The sequence below is a fragment of the Diabrotica virgifera genome, chromosome 4, assembly GCF_917563875.1.
Source record: "Diabrotica virgifera virgifera chromosome 4, PGI_DIABVI_V3a".
NCBI classification, from domain to species: domain Eukaryota; kingdom Metazoa; phylum Arthropoda; class Insecta; order Coleoptera; family Chrysomelidae; genus Diabrotica; species Diabrotica virgifera.
In genome coordinates, this window is record NC_065446.1 from 125,707,207 (window position 1) to 125,724,073 (window position 16,867).

At 31.3% G+C, this 16,867-nt stretch overlaps 1 protein-coding gene across 2 annotated transcripts in view; it reads right to left on the minus strand.

Annotated features, from left to right (window-relative positions):
• Window positions 1-3,974: 3,974 nt before the first annotated feature.
• Window positions 3,975-16,867, minus strand: part of LOC114335193 (uncharacterized) — a 402,998-nt gene continuing 390,105 nt past the window's right edge. For both annotated transcript variants that reach the window (XM_028285386.2, XM_028285384.2), the window contains one exon: window positions 3,975-4,337. In XM_028285386.2, the coding sequence (XP_028141187.2) occupies window positions 4,216-4,337 (122 nt within the window). In that variant the 3' untranslated portion in view covers window positions 3,975-4,215. The remainder of the gene's footprint in view (window positions 4,338-16,867) is intronic.

Sequence of the window (16,867 nt, forward strand, 5' to 3'; positions counted from 1 at the left end):
AATATGTACCTTGTTGTTGTTTATTTGGGTTTATATGACTACGGACACTTGTACCTTGTTAAAACATAATGTAATATTTATGTAAAGGTTCCTAGTACTGACTTTGATTTTTATTACATGTCTAACTCTATCGATTATGGATTACAAAACATTAAAAAAAGTATGCCGCCTCAGGCATATCTCCCCTACCACCTAAAATAAAAAAATATTAGGAAATAATTAAAGCATATTCGCTCCGTGCATGACTGACGCAACACCCTCGCAGTTGACTGAAATTTTTGGCGAACAGAATTTGACGTTAAACATATGATACACAAATATATAACATATTTGATGTTAATGTAATATTTTTATTTACCATTTTTGTTAAAATTTATTATATAGGGTGTCCCAAAAGTAGTGGAACGGTCGAATATTTCGCGAACTAAATATCGGATCGAAAAACTGAAAAATACGTGTTCAATCATTTTTAAAAATCTATCCAATGACACCAAACACCAACCCCCACTACACCCCGTGGAGGTGGGGTGGAGGGTAACTTTAAAATCTCAAATGGAAACCCCTAGTTTTTCTTGTAGATTTGGATTCGCTACATAAAAGTAAGTAACTTTTATTCAAGACATTTTTTCGAACTGTGGATAGATGGCGCTATAATCGTAAAAAACGATTTATCCTGATACCGTAGGTAAATTATAGAAACGGTCTAATATCTCGAGAAATACACTTCCAAATGAGAAACCAAAAATCAGGTTTTTAATATTTTTCGAAAACCTATCGATAAACACCAAAACTGACCCTCCAACCCACCCCCTGGAGACGGGGTGGGGGTAAATTTAAAATCTTAAATTATAATTATTTATTGCAGATTCGAATTCGTCATGAAAAATTAAGCAACATTTATTCGAAACATTTTTTAAAATTGCTGATAGATGGCGCTAATAAATCGTATTTTTCCAATTAAAGCGCCATCTATCAACAATTCTAAAAAATGTTTCGAATAAATGTTGCTGAATTTTTCATGACGAATCCGAATCTGTAATAAAAAGTGGGGGTTGCTATTTAAAATTTTAAAGTTACCCCCCCACCCCACCTCTAGGGGGTGGGTTGGAGGGTCATGTTTAGTGTTATTCGATAGGTTTTCGAAAAGTATTAATAACTTTTTTTTTTGGTTTCTCATTTGGAAATGTATTTCTCATCTCTCTCTTTTCCTCCTCCTCCGTTGTTGTTGTTGAGAGAGATCTCTCTCTTTTCCTCCTCCTCCGTTGTTGTTGTTGAGAGAGAAATGTCTTGAATAAAAGTTGCTTACTTTTACGTAATGAATCCAAATCTGCAAGAAAAACTAGAGGTTTCTATTTGAGATTTTAAAGTTACCCTCCACCCCACCTCCAGGGGGTGTAGTGGGGGCTGGTGTTTGGTGTCATTGGATAGACTTTTGAAAATGATTAAACACGTATTTTTCAGTTTTTCGATCCGATGTTTAATTCGCGAAATATTCGACCGTTCCGCTACTTTTGGGACACTCTGTATAAACAATGTTCGAGTGTCAAATAAACGTCAAATTAAAAAACGGATATTTTCAAGTTATCTGAAGAAAATATCAATTTAAAGGGTTTTCCTCACTGTTTCGTTATAGTTTAGTTGTCGGTGTGAATATTAATTAAGTGTATGTGAATTAAGTGTGGATTATTATTACCAGATTTTATGGGTCTACTGAACCGTTGATTGAAATATTAATACGGGTACCAGTACTAATATTTCAATTTTAATATTTCAATCAACGATTGAACTAATACTTTTTTGGTGTTTATGGTGTGTGACCATAGGAATATACATACCACCAGATCGGGGAAGGAAAAAAAGTCAATATCTATTGACAAAAATTATTCAATCATTATTCGCCAAAGTTGTCATATTTTGCCGCTAAGGGCGCTGACATAGTTTCGTGTATCCCCATCATTGTCTCGCACGGAGCCCATACCTATATTGTTTTTTCTCCTGTAAAATTTTAATATTTTGAGTTCCTACGGTTTCGAACGGGATGTGCGACATGAGATGCTTCTTATACTTACTAATTCGTTCAACAGCACTGAAAAATTACTCTTCTCTTACTACTATTCTTAAAAATCCCGCTAGTAAATAAACGTTATCTATCAAAAGCGAAATTGTAGCTCGTGTCATCAAAGTCCACCTTAGCCCAGTAAATGACCGTTTTGGAGTGTAATTTTCAGGGTCAACTCCGAATTGCATGAAAATTTGGTTTTAGGTTCTACTTACCCTCCAGGTCAAAGGAGTCACAAGTTCAACTTGTGCCGTTGGTTGCTTTTACTTGGGGGGTGAACATCACCCCTTCTCGGAGGTGAAAAAACATACGTTTAAGATAAGTCCGGAAATGGACAAATTGACTAATTCTAAGTAACATTTGCTCTTTAGAGTTTTTAACCAAGTTAATACTTTTCGCGTTATTTGCGAGTGAAAATGTGTATTTTTCAACAAAAAAAAACACCTTTTCAGGCGATTTTTCGCAATTAACTCAAAAAGTAAGTATTTTAGCAAAAAAATAAGCTCATAAAAAACAAAAAAAATGGTGTATACAGTCTATAAACATAGTAAAACAAAGTGGTAGCTCATGAAATATACGTTCTTATTCGTCAAATTCCAAATCGAATATTTCAACGTGAAATAATCCAAAAATAAAGCAATTATCGGGAAAAACTAATTAAATTTTTAAAGTATTTAAGAAATGCTTTATTTTTATTTTTTATAAAAGTTTTTAGCATCAAAACTAAGCGAGTTACGCTCAAAATAAAGTTTGCCCCCTTTTTTTTTGGGTAAAAAAATCGTGAACATCTGCCCCTATTTATCACCCTAAATAAAATTAATCATTACCGATTTACCAATTACTTTAACCAGAGGGCACAATAAGTAGAGGACGACCACGAAGATGGATTGATGATGTGGAAGAAGACCTCAAGGTTCTAAAGGTCAGAAGATGGAGGGAAGTTGTCAGAAATCGACAGGCGTGGCGATTTCTTTGCAAGCAGGCCAAGATTCACAACGGATTGTCGAGCCACTTACAATATTCATGATACTAAATATGTAACTAAAAGAAAGCTATGGAAAAAAGCAACACTGAAAAATAAAAATAATTAACCCTTAAACGCCCAAGGGTGGGTAAAAAATGTCCACCTAATGCGTATTCCCTTGTAACATATTTATTACGTGTTTAAAAAAATTTTAAAAATTATTTATTGTTAAAAAGGCAACCCTTTATCGAATGTTAATTTGGATCTACCGATATTTTTGAAAATAGAAGTAGCATCTTGAGTTAAACATGGGTGGGCATAAAAAGTACACCCTTGGTAAAACTTGTTACTAAAGGTTTCTATATAATTTCTCGTTGGTAGGAAGATAATCCATATAATTATCGACGTATAATTACATAATCTACATAATTATCCGCCAATGAGGAGGTTGAAAGGAAGAATGTGGAGAAAATCGACAAATCTGAATTTCTGGCTTTTACTGGTATGTTAATTTTGATGTAAATTGTAATTTTGTTGTAAGGTTTGTAAATTGTTTATATTAATATTTTAGAAGATGCTCTGTTTATTAAGCATAAGAATCTTAAGTTTCATCCATTTCCAACAACTCTCAATAAATATATTAGCTATTTTCGAGGTGGACATTTTTTACCCACCCTTGGGCGTACATGGAACCTAAAAAAGGTTGGGCGTTTAAGGGTTAAGAAGATTATGTAGAAAGATAATAAATTGATCCATGGTAGAAGGGGTCAAATAACGTCTATAATGCATGTATAAAATTGATAATTCTAAAAGTCTTTCTTTCGAGAACTAAAATAATTGCAACAAAGGAAGAAGAAGAAGAAGGAATTATGTTAATTATGTGTCATTTACAAACGACTCGTTTATAGCTAATCCACCTTCTGCTCACGAGTACAAATAAAATACAGTATGATCAAGTAAGTTATCTACTAATTCCAATTTAGACATTTGAAATAATTATCTTAAAATTACATCCATAATAAAACTATGTACATCGAACAGTTCTAACATAATTCTGTTAATTGTAATATAACGGTCTTTCTCTTGACCTTTTCTTTCACACACTAGAGTCCATTCAATAAATAATTATCAAGCGCGATAAATACTAAGTAACCAGATACTGATTGTCTTCATTGTCATCGTGATTTTTCATTCAGTACATCATTCCAGGATGCATTCCATTTCCTCTTTGAAAGTACACGTTCGGGTTACTGCTCAGTGTGGGTTCTAGCGTTGTATACACGTTTCCGTCATCGGGTCGCAGAAATATTCCACCTGCAAAAGTTAAAGAGTCTATTAGACTAAAGCATTGTATTAGGCTAATTAAAGCAGATAATGTGATCGATTATACGAATTAGTGACAGTTACAAGCAATTTATACAGAGAGAGTCTGTAAAGTGGAATAAATTCAATATCTCAAATACTAATTGTTTTTTTGGAAAATGCTCAGACCCGTCGATTAGTATTTCAAATTGTCCTTTTTGACATTCAATAATAATGTATACAGGGTGTCCCAATTTAGAGATATGACGTCATCGTCGATTTTCTTAAATGGCAACACTGTCATTTTGATAGCTAATTTGATAGGGTTTGTAAAGTTATACATAACTGCAAAATATCAAATTTTTATTCTCTACCATTTACAAGATAATAGAAAATAACAAAGTTATATCTGTAATTTGGAATATATTCAATAATTAAAATACTAACTGTTTTTTTGAAAAATGTTCAGACCCGTCGATTAGTATATCAAATTGTCCTTTTTGACATATAATAATAATGTATACAGGGTGTCCCAATTTAGAGATATGACGTCATCGTTGATTTTCTTAAATGGCAACACTGTCATTTTGATAGCTATTTTGATAGGGTGTGTAAAGTTATACACAACTGCAAAATTTCAAATTTGTATTCTCTACCATTTAGATGATAATAAAAAATAACAAAGTTATGAAAAAGAAGTAATCAACTAATAATTGAATTTAATTATTTCAATAAATTAAGCAAAAACTCATAATGTTGCCCTTAATTATTGTCAAATTGTCAATGGGCAACGTTATGAGCATTTGCTTAATTGAAATAAATAAATTCAATTATTATTTGATTACTTCTTGTTCTTCATAACTTTGTTATTTTTTATTATCTTGTAAATGGTAGGGAATAAAATTTTGAAATTTTTCAGATGTGTATAACTTTACACACGCTATCAAAATAGCTATCAAAATGATAGTGTTGCCATTTAAGAAAATCAACGATGACGTCATATCTCTAAATTGGGACACCCTGAATACATTATTATTATATGTCAAAAATGACAATTTGACATACTAATCGACGAGTCTGAGCATTTTTCAAAAAAGCAGTTAGTATTTTAATTATTGAATATATTCCAAATTACAGATATAACTTTGTTATTTTCTATTATCTTGTAAATGGTAGAGAATAAAAATTTGATATTTTGCAGTTATGTATAACTTTACAAACCCTATCAAATTAGCTATCAAAATGACAGTGTCGAAATGACATTTAAGAAAATCGACGATGACGTCATATCTCTAAATTGGGACACCCTGTATACATTTTTATTGAATGTCAAAAAGGACAATTTGAAATACTAATCGACGGGTCTGAGCATTTTCCAAAAAAACAATTAGTATTTGAGATATTGAATTTATTCCACTTTACAGACTCCCTCTGTATATTCATTAAGTACAGTGGACGTAATCACTCATAATTGTTCACAGTTTTGATTAAAACTTTTGATGTAGGGTAATTTTAATGAATAACAATATAAAAATAATTACACAGTTCCGATCAACGCTCTAAATATATTCCTGTTGGCTACATTGTTTTGCAGCAGCACTATAAAAATGGTGTATATGTTACCAGCCAAACCCGATTTCAGGATAAACTAGTTTGGCCTAGGCCCAACTACTTTGTCCTGAACGCGTTAGGATAAACTAGTTTGGCCTAGGTCAAACTAGTTTGACCTCAACGCGATCGGTGACGTTTCCGTCATCAGGTCGTAGAAATATTCCTGCAAAAGTTAGTGAGTCTATTAGAATAGAGCAATGTATTAAATTCATTTTTTTCGAGAATAGGCCACATGGTAGAAAAATCCCGAGACAGGTCGATCTTTATTTTTAAATTACTATCTTGTGACATATATGCCATAATAGTGACGTCATCCATTTGGGCGTGATGACGTAATCGATGATTTTTTAAATAATAATAGGTGTCGTGTGGTAGTTTATTTGAAAAGCTATTCAATTATATATTCAGTAAAATATAGGTTAACATCATTATTTATACAGGCTGGCCAAAAAAATATTTTTGAATTTAATTAATTGACGCAAAAAGAAGCATGTACACCTGGTTCCAAAAAAAACTGATACGACTCTTGACGCGTATTTTGTAGAAAATTGAGCAGTGTATTTTGAAGGATAAATACTTAATATTTACATACTGTCAATGTCACTGCCAAATCTTAAAATTTGTCAGATAGCTTATTCTGTTCCACGGTTATTAGACTTTATTATTAATCTTTATTATTAATACTTTCTCCGCAACTGAGGGTATCTTATCAACTGTATTGTTTTTAAACAATAGATGATAAAATAAAAATATTGACAGTTCAAAAATGTGAACATTATTGCATTGTGTGTGGCCTAAGTTTGGGCTGAAAACTGAAATGTATTACATTTTTACAAAATTTTGGAATATGTTTAATTACGTAGACCAATTTTAACAGTTGTTTTCAATACAGATTTGAATCATCTACAAATAGTTTCTAATGTCTTTTGATGTAAAATAATTAGGGAAGCTGGAATTCAACAGTTTAGAATTTTACATTGAGTTAATGCAAAATTGTGACGCATGTCAAAATTCTCAATGTATTTTAATTGTATTTATTTTTTTTCGAATCCTGAGAAAGCTAATAAATATTTTTGAAAAATTTAAACTCAGAATGAAAGACCGAGGGCTGAAAGTCCCTGAAAACTTCTATAATATTTATTTTTAATAAGTTACAGGGCTGAAAATAAAAAAAAGTGCGATATTTAATTTCAAATATTTCATTCAATAGAAACTGCTTGTTTATTCTAAGGGGCTTTCCTCCCTCGGTAATAATGTAATCTTTCATCCTGCGTTTAAATTTTTCTAAAATACTTATTAGTTTTTTCATGAATCAGTTGTTTGTTGTTTGTTTATTTTATTATTTGTCTGTCATAATAAATATAATGTCAGATCAATCAAATACACTGCTCAACATGATGAAATCTTACTAAGAGTCGTCAGTTTTTTTAGGAACCGGCTGTACGTAATTTATTCATCTCAAAATGCATTTTACTGCTGTGAGAAAATAGAAACAAATGTTTATTTCACCAATAAACATTGATTTTCGCTTAAATTAAATGTTCAAACGGCCAAAAGACAGGTGGGTGGCTGTTTCGACATTTAACTTAAGCGAAAACAAATGTTTATTTACCAAATAAACATATGTTTATATTTTCTGACAGCAGTACAATGTGTTTTGAACTAAATAAATTACATACATTCTTCCTCTTGCGTCAATTAATTTAATTAAAAATAATTTTTGGTCACCCTGTATAAATAATGATATTAATGTTTATATTACTGAATAGAGAATTAAATACCCATTCAAATGAGCTACCACACGACACACGACCCCTATACCCATTTAAAAAATCATCCATTACGTCATCATTACCAAATGGATGACGTCATTATTATGGCACATATAAAATCATACTTTAAAAATAAAAATTGACCCATCTCGGGATATTTCTCCAAAGTGGCCTATTCTCGAAAAAAAAAAATTAATTTATTCCATAATTTTGAACTTTATATACAGCGTGTTTGGTAACGAATGGACCATAGCTTAACCTCAGATTTCTGAGGATAAAATAGGTCGATTTGAGTTAACTTACCTTAGTACGAAAAATGATAATAACCGAATTACAGGGTGTCAAAGTTAAACTTTTATTTTTGAATATTTCCTAACAGGAATGGTATAACAACACGAAATTTTGGTAAGTGGGATTTTTTTCGGACGAGAAACCTAAATTCCCCACTAGGGATGGCGGTTTTTGACAAAACACCGGTTTTCGGTTATACCGTTTTTTTTGCTTACGGTTTAACCTGGCGGTTATACCCGGCCAAAAAAAAACGGTTTTTGAAAAAACCGGTTTTCGGTTTTTTTAATCCAATAGGTTACAAAGTTACATTTACAATGCACTTTAGTTTGCGATACTCCATTCGACTCGATATCAATATGATCAAAATAAGTACTATCGAAAGAACATCAATATCAATATAAATAAAACACAATTTTTAATAAAACCATTTTATTCTATTAATTAATCTATTTATTTATTATTTTATTATTATTATTTATTGATTATTATTATATATAATATAGCGCAAGAATAATATATACATTGGATCGAAATAAAATTTGATTTGTGTGAATCCTAAAGATTTGTGAATTTCAGTAGTCAGATGTAGAGAACAGTAAACCAAAATTATTATTAAACTACTGCTCAACAGAGCGCGCTGAAATAATTCAGGTTCTATCCTCATTGAATATATTATGAGAGTAGAATATAATATGCATTTATTGTATTCAATTAATGATGCAAATTGTAATCCTCTAAAATACCCATCAATTTTCCTCTCCTCCCAAACCCAAAAATATCCCCAACCATTTCAACTTGTAAAAAATTTCCCAGACTCTTTGAAATGGGATTTAACAAAAATAATATCAACATAAATATTTTAAAAAGACTAAGTTTTCACTCTAATGGCATATAATACAACATAATTCTATTCTACACCCCACCAGAATGAAAACAATGGAAACCTTCTCTGGTTACACCTCCGAGGCTTCTACAATTTGCAAGCCAAACGGATGCTGAGACTAAGGAAGATGAGGGAATTCTACAATTTACAATTCACGTCCCATCTGCTCAGCGCGGTAAAGTTTCAACGAGAATGGTTCCCTTCATACTCCACACAGAGTAAATGTAAATCAAAAATGAATAACCATTTTCAATTTGGTTGCAAAACGAAAACACAGCCGAACCATATTCTAGTCCAATCAGAGAGTGTTGCAAGCACCCCTACCGGTTTCGAAACTTATTAGTCTCTCATCAGGAGGCACATATGCTGCTCTCCCTGATCCAACCAAAACAAACCCCAGCGTGCAGTCCCGGATTGCAACGAACGAAATTGCATAGATGCCCTAGCGGCAATTGCTAGCAAAAAGACTAAGTTTTCACTGTAATGGCATATAAAACAACATAATGCTATTCTACACCCAACCAGAATGAAAACAATGGGAACCTTCTCTGGTTACACCTCCGAGGCTTCTACAATTTGCAAGCCAAACGGATGCTGAGACTAAGGAAGATGAGGGAATTCTACAATTTACAATTCACGTCCCATCTGTTCAGCGCGGTAAAGTTCCAACGAGAATGGTTCCCTTCATACTCCACACAGAGTAAATGTAAATCAAAAATGAATAACCATTTTCAATTTCGTTGCAAAACGAAAACACAGCCGAACCATATTCTAGTCCAATCAGAGAGTGCTGCAAGCACCCCTACCGGTTTCGAAACTTATTAGTCTTTTATCAGGAGGCACATATGCTGCTCTCCCTGATCCAACCAAAACAAACCCCAGCGTGCAGTCCCGGATTGCAACGAACGAAATGGCATAGATGCCCTAGCGGCAACTGCTAGCAAAAAGACTAAGTTTTCACTCTAATGGCATATAAAACAACATAATGCTATTCTATATATATTTATTTCTATTCTATAAATATTTTACTTAAAAATAAATTGGATAATGCAATTTATCTTTTATTTTTACTACCATCAAAAAAAATTTATCATGTATTACTTTTAACACGTTTGTATATTTGTAGAATAGGTATATTTTAACTCATTTAATACTTCCTGTATGGGTGTATCGTTTTGAAAACGTAGGGAAATTCTTGGAAATTCGTATTCGTAATCAGTAATTCGATATTCATAGTCAGAGCATTATTTTTGGTAATCAGAAAAAGTCATTCACCCACTTTCAATGTCAAGAGTTAAGTGTGAAAAATAGAGGATGTTTGCATCTAATTCAACCAGATGACTTCTTATGTAAATATTATGATTACAAATACCTTTTCAAGGAAATATTATAATAAAACTTATAAATTGTTTCTGGCTGATGTGAGATTGCACTTTCAGTTTGCTTCTGTATTTATAAAATAAAATAAAATTTGAATTATGGTTTTGATTGGAATAATTACTTGAGAATAATAATTATGATTGGGATCCAAAATAATACCTAACCTAATCCTAATCACCGTGAAAACCTAATAACCGGTTTTTACTTTAAAAAGAAAAAACCGGTTATAACCTGGACAAAAAAATAACCGGTAAAACCGGTTATTGCGAAGTAAAAAAACCGGTTTTAGGTTTAAACCGGTAGGTTTTTCCCATCACTATTCCCCACCAAAAAATATATATTACCCAGAGGGTGCCACATACTGCCACATACGTCTTTCGGTGCTCATTTATTACGTTAAATTTTTTATCACCCACTTTACATAAGTTTGAAATCAAAACTTTTATTCCCCTATTATTTTTACTTAAAAAAGGTATACTACATTCATCTCACTAAACTCAACCGTTTCGAGATAAACGCATTTTAAATCTACAATGCAAAATTCAATTTTTTGTATTTCATTGTATGTAGTTACTAATAACCATTTGATATATTTTTGTCATACTTGGCAGCAAGTGTAGGTACTGTTCACCCTACTAAATTATGTTAAACAAACGTTTCTGGATACTACCAGTACGACGGGGGAAAGTGGATGGTTGACCCTTCCCAAATTCTACGCCACTGGCGGAATTGCTATTTTAGTACAATTTTTTGATTCTCCAATACTTTCTATGTGAATTATATACTCTTCATTCGTAACGATAAAGTCATTAGTTTTCGAGATATTTGAAGTTAAAAACGAAGTGGCATAATATATTAATCAAAATAACTGTACCCTTTCATTTTTAACTTCAAATATCTCGAAAACTACGTTATGAATAAAGAGTACATTATTTACATACAAAGTATTGAAGAATCTACAAATTAAGCTAAAATAGCAGTTCCGTCAGTGGCGTAGAATTTGAGAAGGGTCAACCATTCAGTTTCCCCTGCCGTACGCCTCTGGCAGTAGCCCGACACGATCATGTAACATAATTTAGTAGGTCTACAGCACCTACACCTTCTGCCAAGTATGACACGGATATGTCAAACAGTTTTAAAGTATTATCTTTTTTTTAATAATTTATTTCTTATTTAGAACTTTAATAACTATTATTTGTACTTTAAAATTATTTGATATAATATTATCCTTATCATACTTGGCATACAGTGTAGGTACTGTACACCCTACTAAATTATGTTAAATAATCGTTTCTAGTTACTACCAGAGGCGTACGACAGGTGAAAGTGAATGGTTGACCCTTCCCAAATTCTACGCCACTGATGGAACTGCTACTTCAGCATAATTTTTAGATTCGCCAATACTTTTTATGTAAATATTGTACTGACACCCTTTATTTCGGTTATTATCAACTTTCGGACTAAGGTAAATTAGCTTAAATCGACCTATTTTAAGCTCAGAAATCTAAGGTTAAGCGCCCATTCATTACCAAACACCTTGTACAGTATGGTGGAAATAATGTTTGTATTAAATCCGTTATTTCGTAAGACGGCGAAGGAAAAATCCCAAAACAGGTCGGTTTTTATTTTTAAATTATGATTTTTTGGCACATTATATCATACTAGTGACGTCATCCATCTATGCGTGATGACGTAATCAATGATTTTTTTAAATGAGAATAGGAGTCATGTGCTAGCTCATTTGAAAGGTAATTGAATTCTCTATTCAATAATATAAACATTAGCATGATTATTTATACAGGGTGTCCATTTTTTTTAATTAAACAAATGACACAAAAAGAACAATTTATGTAATTTATTTAATTCAATAATATGTTTCTATAGTTGTTACTCTAATAATATCGTTTTTTTGATTAAATGAACATTTTATGAAGGTCTTAAGTGCTTTATTTATTCAAACGGTAAATTCTACGTTAAGAGGAATAAAAATAACATGCATAAAAACAATAAACCGAAAGTTTTTTGGCAGACTAAAAAACTATTCTAATCTATTAAAATATCGCAATCTTTCTCTATATTTTTTGTTGATAGTTTCTGGTATATTAATTTCTATATGTTTAAATAAAAAATGCAGACTTTCAGACATCAACTGTTTTATTTTGTTTCATTATTAATGCTTTAAATCCAATATTTAGATTTTCCACGACAGGATTGTGGTCCGAGCAAACGTCAGTACCACAATAGTTTTAATACTCCAGGGAAATAAGGCAAAAATATACCATGTTCGGGACACTTGAGCAGCCAGGTTGCAAATGGGTTTTTTGGGTACTATATACCTAATACATCATACATACAAAAATGCCCGTCACAGTTCGGACGAGAAATTTAGTTATTAACAAATAAGTGTCAAAAATGGAAGTTTTTTCGTTTAAATCGCTACGGGTAAAAACAGGGTAATTAAATATTTTATTTATACTGTTATTCTCGTAGTAGATGAGCCAAGGTTTAAAATGGCAGTTTTTAAATTTCGGTTCGATCATTTGTTGCTTCAGAAATTGCCAAAGGAGGCTAAATTTCGAAAATAAAAAAATTGCTATAACTTTTGTGAAAATGACCTTAAGACTTTCATATTGCACGAAAAGTTGAGACAAGCAGTCCATATAATGCACGAAAAATTTTAAGACGATTCGTCAATATGTTTAAATTTTATTCAATTTGTTTTTCCCAATGAGCTTTTTTTCGCAATAATATTGTTCAGAAAATAGTAATGTAATAGCAATTCTGTGAAAACCACATAAAAGAAGCAAAGTCATGATTTCAAAGTATTTAAAAAAAATCATTAAAAAGTCATTTTTATCATTCCGAAAACATTTTACTAAAGTAGGGTCATTTTTAGTTCATAAACAATTTGAATAACTTTGTTAATATTGACTGTAGATTAAAATTCCTTTGGGATTTGAAAAGCTGATATTTTTATACGAATAAAAAAAAACACTTTTTGCCTAGGTTAATTACAGTCAAAGTTAGCCACTTTTTTTATTTAATTGACAGCTACTTTGTTTATAACAATTAAGCAACCCAACTAGCGCCATTTCGAAGATGAAGGTATATAGTTTATGCGTAAAAGTTTGAGTAAACTTTAAACTTCAACAGAGTTGTTAATAAAGCTTTAAAAATAACGTTCTAACGAAATCGATTTGTGGTCGGTGGAAATGAATTATTAAAATCCGTGCACTCAAAAAATGGAACTGATTCTTCAAACATATGCTGCAATTAATATCTCCAGAGCTTGTTGATGGATTTTGATCATAATTTTTTTTTAAATTGTATGTACTCGTAGTCTTGTAGAGTACGTTATGTACGTAAATCCCCACCTAACATTTCAAAATGTTAAGGGGGAGTTCCCCTTATCACTCAGGGATATGAAAAATAGATTACGACCGATTCTAAGACCTACCGAATATACATATGTATATAATTTCATAAAAATCGGTCAAGCGGTCTCGGAGGAGTATGACAACTAACACTTTGACAGGAGAATTTTATAGATGTAACTATATAGATGGGTATTAACAAATAGGGGTTGGTGATGGAAAAGCGTAAATTAAGGGTTGTATGTATTTTTTAATCCTACATCATAGAAAATTAAGATAGACAATTTTGTCCAAAAAAATAAAAAAAAATGTCAGGGGGGCAACCCCCTTATAACTTATGGATATAAAATATATATTAAAACCTATTCTCAGTCCCATAGGATACACTTGTAAAATTTCATAAAAATCGGCCAAGCCGTTTCGGAGTAGTATGGTAACTAACACTGTTACAGAAGAATTTTATGTATATTGAAGTAACTGTGAATTAATTAATAAAAGTAGCTAACTCTGACCGTAATTAACATAAGCGAAAAGTTTTTTTTTTGAAAATTTGTGTAGAAATACCAGCTTTTGAAATTCCAAGATAAATTTACTCTACAGTCAATATTAACAAAGCTATTCAAATTGTTTTCAAGCCAAAAATGACTCTACTTTAGTAAAATGTTTTCGTAGTGACAAAAATTACTTTTTTTGATTTTCTTCAATAATTTGAAAACAAGACTATTGTTCTTTCATGTGGTTTTCACAGAATTTCTATATCATTATTATTTTCTGAACAATAACATTACAAAAAAAAGCTCTTTGGGAAAAACAAATTGAATAAAATTTAAACTAATCGACGAATCGTCTTATAATTTTTTGTGCAGTATATGGACTCTTTGACTCAACTTTTTGTGAAATATAAAAGTCGTAAGGTCACTTTCGCGAAAGTTATAGCAAATTTTTTATTTTCGAAATTTTAGTTTTATTTTTCAATTTTCGAAGCAACAAATGATCGGACCAAAAGTTAAAAAATGCCGTTTTAAACATTGGCTCATCTACTAAAAGAAGAATACTATAAACAAGATATTTAATTATCCTATTTTTACCTGTAGCGATTTAAATGAAAAAACTGCCATTTTTGACCCTTATTTGTTAATAACTAAAATTCTCGTCCGAACTGTGACGGGCATTTTATTAGGTATATAGTACCCAAAAAACCCATTTGCAACCTGGCTGCTCAAGTGTCCCGACAAAAACCTTATTTCCCTGGAGTATAATACCTACTCTGAATACAATTTTAAATCAGTATCGGATGATTAAAAAATCTATTTGTCTCAGAAAATGTTTATTTTTACTATATTGCGGAGATTGTCAAATGTAGAAAGCTTACATCAAGTGTTTGTTACGATGATATATTTTCTCCTTTGCAGAATGACCCTTATATGACCCCGCTAAATGTGCTATCCCAAACCATATACACCAACAACATTTTCGAATCTACGTTTACCTATGTTTAGTCCTGTCGCCAGAGGGGTACAACGGCATCCTTAATTCAGATGGATTTACCCTTAAGTTTTTTTTATGTATTTTGACCCGTAGAACACGAATTTTTTGGATAACAATTGATCTGGATGTCGATAAAATTGTTATAAACAAAGAACTTGAGGAATTACATAACAGCGATTTTTCGCAAAACAAAACATTTTGTTGTATTTTTTGGGTGATTCTCAGCAAAAAATGGTCTTACAAGTTTTTTCGTAGGATGAATAGTTTTCGAGATAAACGCGGTTGAACTTTCAAAAAATCGAAAAATTTCAATTTTTCAACCCGAATAACTTTTGATTAAAAAATAAAATAGCAATTCTGCTTACTGCATTTGAAAGCTCAAGTCAAATTCTATCGGTTTTAATTATTTGCATTGCTAAAAATTAAGTTTTTATTTGTTAAACAAAGCCATAAACACATAGTGTTTCCCGTGCCCAATGCATGCGTTTTAATGTACTAGTACATTCTTTCACGGTTTTTCTGTAAATTTTAACGAACCACTTGGATTGACATGAAATTGGGCATACACATAGCTAACATGTCAAAGAAAAAAAGTGATATGGTGCTGATGTGTACTTTTGCCCTGGGGGTGACTTTCACCCCATCTCGTGGGTGAAAAAATATATGTCCAAGATAAGTCCCGAAATGGATAAACTGACTGATTTTAAGCAACTTTTGTTCTATAGAGTTTTTTCATAAAATCAATACTTTTAGAGTTATTTGCAAGTGAATATGGTTATTTTTTAACAAAATAACCACGTTTTTAGACGGTTTTTCGCAAATAACTCAAAACGTAAGCATTTTGTGGAAAAAAATATTCTTAGCAAAACTATGTGGCTCCTAGCCACAAAAAGTGAAAAAAAACGGTGTATATATTAGGTCTCTATACCTAGAAAAAGCAGAGTTATTGCTAATGAAAAATAGGTTCATATTCGAAAAATTCCAAATAGAATAATTCAATGTGAAATATCCAAATAATGAAGCATTCTTGGGGAAAACACATTACAACTTTTTTAAAGTGTTTAAAAAAGCTTTATTTCTGTTTTTATATAAAAAAATTTCTAGTATCAAATGTACGCAAGTTACGCTCAAAATAAAGTTGGTCCCTTTTGTTTTGGCAAAAAAACATCAGGAAGATCACCCCCCAATTAGCAACTTAATTAAAATTTATCGTTACCGCTTCACGAGTTACTTTACTTATGTTGTGTTTATATGATCTGTAAGTTTTATCGATTCAAAGTGCTTATTTGTGAAAAAAATTGGTTTTAAAGTGAAATTTAAAATAAAATTAATTTTGAAAAAAAAGGTTTTTTTCAAAATAACTTAAAAATTGTTAGAGTTACCAAAAATCTTAAACAATAAAAAAAGTCATCTTTACTTTTCTGAATATTTTGTATTTTTTTGTTTTTCTGTAAGACAAAAATTAGTTGGTTAAGATTCGGTGTTTCTAAATTATCATACATTCGTGATAAGTGACTCGTTCAAGCCCTTTTAACTAAAGCTCTTTCAAAAATAAGGACTTTGAACCGATGAAACTTACAGATCATATGATTAATACGTATGCGAGTAAAAAACTTGTAAATTGGTAACAATTAAGTTAATTTGAAATGCTAATTAGGGGGTAATTTTCCCGATTTCTTAGCAAAAAAAAGGGACCTACATTATTTTGAGCGTAACTTGTTTACTTTTGATGCTAAATTTTTT